At 65.6% G+C, this 6,515-nt stretch overlaps 1 protein-coding gene and 1 pseudogene across 1 annotated transcript; both read left to right on the forward strand.

Annotated features, from left to right (window-relative positions):
- Window positions 1-562: 562 nt before the first annotated feature.
- On the forward strand, window positions 563-4,699 carry CNN2 (calponin 2). Its single transcript, XM_068997108.1, has 7 exons — window positions 563-683; window positions 2,792-2,913; window positions 3,219-3,285; window positions 3,365-3,502; window positions 3,657-3,773; window positions 4,048-4,194; window positions 4,273-4,699. The coding sequence occupies exons 1-7, from the start codon at window positions 621-623 to the stop codon at window positions 4,537-4,539; spliced, it is 921 nt and encodes a 306-aa protein (XP_068853209.1). The 5' UTR covers window positions 563-620; the 3' UTR covers window positions 4,540-4,699.
- LOC138099770 (uncharacterized) lies at window positions 832-2,777 on the forward strand (annotated as a pseudogene).
- Window positions 4,700-6,515: the final 1,816 nt, after the last annotated feature.

The raw sequence follows: 6,515 nt of genomic DNA on the forward strand, positions 1-6,515 counted from the left end.
CGTGGACCATCTGCCGGCCCGTGGAGAGCACGGGCACGGCGGGGGTCGGGGCAAGAGGAGCGGGACAGGGTCGGGGATCGGTGGAGATCCGTGAGGTGCGGGGACGAGGGAACGCGTACGCGTGTCCTGCGTGTGTGCGTGACCGTGGGTGCGGGCAGGCAGGTGCGTGTGAGTGTCTGAGTGCATGGGTGAGTGAGTGAGTGTGCGAGTGGCTGTGCGTGTGCAGGGCAGCGCCCGTGGGTCGGGGGTGCGTGTGTGTGATTGTGCACAACACGTGCCCGTGGGTCAGGGTGCCCCCACCTGTGTGTGGGGACGCACACGCGTGGGCCCGTCTGTCGGTGTGTGCGTGTGCCCGCGGGCGAGTGCGTGTGTGTGGCCTGTGCCCGTGTGCCCGGGACGGATCCAGCCCCGGCCCTGGACTCCCGGTGCCCCCCGGGTCCCAATGCCGGGGTTCGGGACCCTCCGCTCGATCCGGCCGCTCCTGCCCTTATTTGGACATTTTTCCCCGTCCAATCAACGCGGGGGGGCCGGGCCCGACCCCGCCCCCGCCCCGCCCGACCCCGCTCCGGTACCGGCCCCGCTGCCCTCTCCCCGCTCCGGTACCGGCTCCGTTGCCCGCCATGAGCAGCTCCCAGTTCAACAAGGGCCCGTCCTACGGCCTCTCCGCCGAAGTCAAGAACCGGGTGAGCCGCGGCGGGGGCCGGGCGGTACCGGGACCACCGGACGGGGGCGAAGCGGGGGCTGGGGGATACCGGGGCCACCGGGCGCTGTGGCTGCCGGTGGTCCTGGACGCTCGGGAGAGCCGGGCATCCCGGTGCTGCTGCGGCGTCCCGGCTGCATCCCGGGCTCTGGAGAGCCGGGGGGGTTTCCGGTGTGCCCCAGGCATGCAGAGCCGGCCGAGAGTGGAGAAGTTGGGGGATTCCGGGAAGATGGAAATCCGGGGCTTCCCGGGGCGATGCGGAACCGAAGGACCCAGTGTACCGAGGTCTCTGAGGGCTGGGGATGCCGAAGCTGAGCTCCCAGTCTCGGGTCGCCCTGAGCCTGCCTAGAGGGTCCCAGGGAGGTGTCATGGGGGACCGGGGCTGGGTGTCTCCCGTGTGGTGGCCGCTGTGGCTCCGCTGCCCCTGGAAAACCGCGGGACACCGTTCCCATCACACCCGGGGCTGGGGGCGATGGCCTCGGTCCTCCGCGGCTCCGGACCAGCTCCGCGAAGCTTCTCCACTTTCTGCTTCCCCGCAGCTCCACATCGCTCTGCGGGATGCTCCGACCCGGCAGCGTCCCCGCGGCCCCGGTGACTCTCCCGCCCAAGTGCCGCGGGGCCGGAAGGGGGAAGAGGAATAGGAGCCTCCGGCTGAACTGCTTGCATCCCTAGGAGGCACCCGGGTGCCGCGGGGTTCAGGCAGCTGCCAGCACCCTCCTGCGCCCTCGACAGTGCACGGGGGTCCTGCCGGGCCGGGGGGCACAGGGGGACACAGCAGCCCCGGGTGGTCGGTGGCTGTGCCCGGCCCCAGGCAGGTGGCCGGTGGTCCCGTTTGTGTGTGTTCCGCCCGGGGACACCTGGACGGGGCCAGGGCAGGCAGGAGAAAGGACAAGTGGTGACGGGCACGTGGCTGCCACGGCCGTGGCGGCGGGATGTGGTGGCCGTGGCCGAGAGCTCCTTACCTGGCCTCGCAGGGGATTTGCATTTCGTAACGGAGCGGACGGGCCCTGGCCTGCCCTGGGCTTGGCTGCCCCGGCAGAGCGGGTGACACGCGCCAGGGCCTCGCCGCTGCGTGCTCTCGGTGCTTCGTGTTGATTCAGCAAGAGATGAGCCAGTCCGACTGCCCTGGTGTGTTTGATGGGGGTGACATCACCGACTGGGAACCAGTTAGACCAGTGTCGCGTTCCCAGTCTGTGCAAGCCCTTGCAGACTGGGCAGTGGTGGGATCCCTCTGGGGCTGGTCCACTATGTACCCCCCATGCCCTGGGAAACGCTCAGGCTGGCTGTGGGGAGGGAAGAGGCTTCAGCTGCTCACGCTCCAGAAAATCAGCTGGTGGGACTGTAAAATCCCCCAGCCAGGACACACGTGGCGTCATGAGCGTGATCTGGTGTCCTGCATTGGTCAAGCTCCCCGCTGGGACCGGAGCATTTCCCCACTACATAGTTGGGCTGGACTGTGCCCATCCCACTGTGTGGCTGGAATCCCTGAGGACTCATGGCCCCAGCACATAATGGGGCCGGGAAGGGACAGGATGGGCGAGAGGTTGGTGGCTGCCCTGGGGCCACCCCCAGGTGCCAGCTGAGCATCGGAAGGGCTCGGCTGGGGCAGCACTTGGGGTTTCCAGGCCCTTCCCCACCCCAGGCCAGGAGGCCTTTCCCTTCCCTTGCGGGCTGGGGCCGAGACGACGCTGCTGGAGATGCTGCCGGCCCTGGCAGCTGGTCTCCATTTGGGAGGAGGCGTCCACATTCCTGGCATAGCCGCGGTGACCGAGGAATCTGTGGCGGAGGTTGGGCCTCGCCGGAAGGGAAAGGGAGAGCATCTCGTGGCCACAACCCCCAGGGCTCGGAGCTGGGCTCCCACGGGCTCCAGGGGAGAGGGAGGGACAAATCCGGGGGGGCACTTCCCCCTAATCCCATGGGCAGTTCCTTCTTATACTTTTGGAATGGTTCAGAGGCTGCTGCGTCTGTTGGCAGCATCATCCTCGTGCTCCTGTCCCCGTTCCCATCCCAGGGAGGGGGGAACTGTCCCCATGAGGGGTTTGGGGTGCATGTTGCGCCCTGCCTGAGCTGTCCTCCCACTGCCCCCCCCAGCTTGCCCAGAAATATGACCCACAGAAGGAGGCTGAGCTGCGGACGTGGATTGAGAGCGTCACAGGAAAACAGATCGGACCTGACTTCCAGAAGGGGCTGAAGGATGGGGTGATCCTCTGCGAGTGAGTCCTGGGACAATGCTGAGCATCGCCCCCACTCCAGCTGGGTGGGGATGGGGGATGCCAACCCTCCAGGGGACCCTCACCACCTTGTGGGAAAGGTGGGCTGGATCTGCACCAGAGGGACCTGTTGGAGTCACCCCCAAAGCTTCTGTGTCTGGGGAGAGCCCTGAGGACAAAGAGGGACCTGGAGGGGGGGCATTTGCCTCACAAGGAGGAGGCCTGGGCTGGACCTTCCCAAAAGGGGCCCATGCCCTGTGGCCCCTTGGGATCTCTTCTTGCCCCATGTCCCCCCTGCCTCCCTCCAGGCTCATGAACAAGCTGCAGCCCAACTCGGTGAGGAAGATCAACCGCTCGGCTCAGAACTGGCACCAGGTAGGTGCAGCCCTGCTGCCACCCACCCGCTGTCCCTCTGCCGTCACCCTCCGGGGCTCACCCCTCTACCTCTCTGCAGCTTGAGAACCTCTCCAACTTCATCAAGGCCATGGCCAGCTATGGCATGAACCCTGTGGACCTCTTTGAGGCCAACGACCTTTTTGAGAGCGGGAACCTGACGCAGGTGCAGGTGTCACTGCTGGCACTGGCGGGAATGGTGAGCACGGGGGGATGAGCAGCTTGGGAGGGGCTGCAGCCATGTGGGGACCTCCAGCTTGGTCTGGTGCCTGTGGGACCCCATGGTTCCCCCTGCCCAGGGAGAGGGTGGGGGGTCTGGGACCCCTGTCCTTCCTCACAACCACTCCCGGCAGGCCAAGACAAAGGGGCTGCAGAGCGGGGTGGACATCGGTGTGAAGTACTCGGAGAAGCAGCAGAGGAATTTCGACGAGGCCAAGATGAAGGCTGGGCAGTGCGTGATCGGGCTGCAGGTGGGCTGCCCCACAGGGTTCCAGAGTGGGGGGCTGGACAAGGGGTGCCCAATGCTATCAAATTCTCAGTACTGTCACAGCTCCAAGCACAGCTGGAGGTACCTGAGGCTTGAAATGCCTCAAGTGTCCTTGGGATCTGGGACTGTCTTGGCTCTGTGTCCAGCACTCGATAGCTGTGAGCCTGGGATGGGTCAGGGAGCACTGGGGGACAGGGACAAGGGGAGAAGGGACACATGCGGGGCAGCACACACTCCTCACCAGACCGCTTTGTCAGATGGGCACAAACAAGTGTGCCAGCCAGTCCGGCATGACGGCCTATGGCACCCGGAGGCACCTCTACGACCCCAAAAATCAGATCCTGCCACCCATGGACCACTCCACCATCAGCCTCCAGATGGGCACCAACAAGTGTGCCAGCCAGGTGAGCCCCCACACCGGGCTGGGGAGGGTTGTGGGGGGACCACAGCTGAGCCCTGCTCCATCCTGTTCTTCCTTCCAGGTGGGCATGACAGCTCCCGGCACCAGGAGACACATCTATGATGCCAAGATGGGGACAGAGAAGTGTGACAATTCCTCCATGTCGCTGCAGATGGGCTCCAACCAGGGCGCCAACCAGAGTGGGCAGGTCTTTGGCCTTGGCCGCCAGATCTACGACCCCAAGTACTGCCCACAGGGCAGCCAGGGCGAGGTGGCCAACGCCGCCGGTGACCAGAGCGGGGACCCTCCCGGGTACCACTACTACCATGAGGAGGAGGAGAGCTACTGAGCGGGACGGCTCAGCCCCGTCTGCAACATCTCATGTACAGCCCCACTGCCAGCCACATTCCAGCCTCCACTTTCATCATTCCCTCTTTTTAAACTCTTTTTTTTAACTTTGGAAATGAATCTATTTTTCTGAGCAAGGAAATAAAGACCCTGTTTCTAGAGAGGAGCCCAGCCGGTTCCCCCAGGAGCCCCAAGACCTGGGGCAGCAGGAAGGTGGCAGATGCTCCAGCACCTGGGAGTGGACAGTGTCACCTCTCACGCACTCAGTGTCCACCATGCACCCCTGTGATGCCCCCAGATCCCTCAGCCAGGAGCAGGAGTGGCTGCCCATGGTGCCCCTGGTGCTGCTGCTCATCCCTGTGCTGGCAGGACCCTCCTCATCCCTGTGGAGGAGAGGGACTGGGGTCAGTGGGACACGGGGGAAGCACATCTGGGAGAGACTGTGCGGCCTCAGGATTGTGTGTGTTTGTGAGTGAATGTTTGTGCACAGGTTTGCACTCTGGTGGGATCTCTAGATGCTGGAAATGCCCTTTTTGCAGAACTCATAGGGACCAAGGTTTTGAGGCCACGGTGATGGCCGCAGGGCTGGGCTGGGAGCTGTCACACCTGGCACAGCCAGCACACCTGGCACAGCCAGCACCGAAGCAATCTGATCGCCCAGGCTGGAGCCAGGGCTGACTCTGACGGCCGCATCCTGCAGACCAGGGCGGTGTCCAAGTGCAGCCGGTGCCCATCGGCGTCTCCCTGTCTCCCCTCTCGTGCGGTTTTTAATGCAGATGCTCTCAGACTGAAACCTTTTATTTTTAAAAAAACAACCTTTCAACATAAACAGGAGCTGGTCTCTGCTGCAGGCACCTTGTCAGGGCTCAGGCGGGTCCCTCTGTGTCTGGGGGGCTGCGAGCTGCTGCAGACCTGGGTGAGACCGCTGGGGTGCCGGGGTGGTGGGGCGGGATGCTGCGTGTCCCAGGGGGAAGAGCGGGAGCCGGGAACGGGCTGCGGGGTTAATGGATGTGCGGTTGATCGATGAGTGATTAACGGTGCCAACGGGACAGGACGGAACGTGCCCGTCCGGGAAGGGATCCACTTTTTTGGGCGAAATGCTGCGTTTCGGAGAGCCGCGCTGCCCCGTGGGGCTCCCACGGGTGGGGTGAGATGGGATGGGATGGGGTGGGGTGGGACGGGATGGGGCGGGGTGGAATGGGGTGGGATGGAATGGGGCGGGGCGGGGCGGGGCGGGAGCGGTACTCCTGTTCCTCGTCCCCCCGCCGCACCGGCCCCTTTAAGAGGCGGCTCCCGTGACGTCACACCCACGGCTACTTTGTAGCGCGGGGAGGGCGGGGCCTGCGCGCGCCCGGCGGAGCCGCGGGGTCTCTTAAAGAGGCCGCGCAGCGGCATCAGGTAACGGGGGTCCCGGGCCGGGGGCTGCGAGGGCGGAGAGAGGGGGCTGTGTCCCGGCTGCTGGTCTCGGCCGGATTCGGTCGTCCAGCATCCCCCCGAGTCTGTTAGTGCCTCCCCGCCCCCCCCCCCCGGGGCTATCCTCGTGTCCCCATCGTACCCCGGAGATGTACCCATGTCCCCTCTGGCCTGTCCTCATCGTCCCTTCGAGCTGTCTCCATGGCCCCCCTGGGCTGTCCCTGTCTTCCCCGGGCTGTCCCCACGTCTTCCCGGCCCGTCCGCCTCCCGGTGACTCCGCACAGAGCGGGGCTCCGTGCGGCCGAACCGGGTTGGGGGACGCGAGGTTGGAGGGTGCCGGGGCCGGGAGCTGCCGGTCCGGGGGGTGCCGGGGTCGCGGGATCCACCGAGCTCCCGCTTGCAGCGACGCGGCGTGTTTGTCCTCGTGAGATGAGTGAGCAGATTCCCACGCGAGTCCCTCGGGAAGATCCAGGGATTCTGTGGTTGTTTTGTCCCGAAAAGAGCCGCCGCCCCCGCGGGGCTGGGGCTCCCCCGGACCGGCAGCTCCGCAGCACCCTCCGGTCC

Source organism: Aphelocoma coerulescens, chromosome 28 (assembly GCF_041296385.1).
Source record: "Aphelocoma coerulescens isolate FSJ_1873_10779 chromosome 28, UR_Acoe_1.0, whole genome shotgun sequence".
Taxonomy (NCBI): Eukaryota; Metazoa; Chordata; class Aves; order Passeriformes; family Corvidae; genus Aphelocoma; species Aphelocoma coerulescens.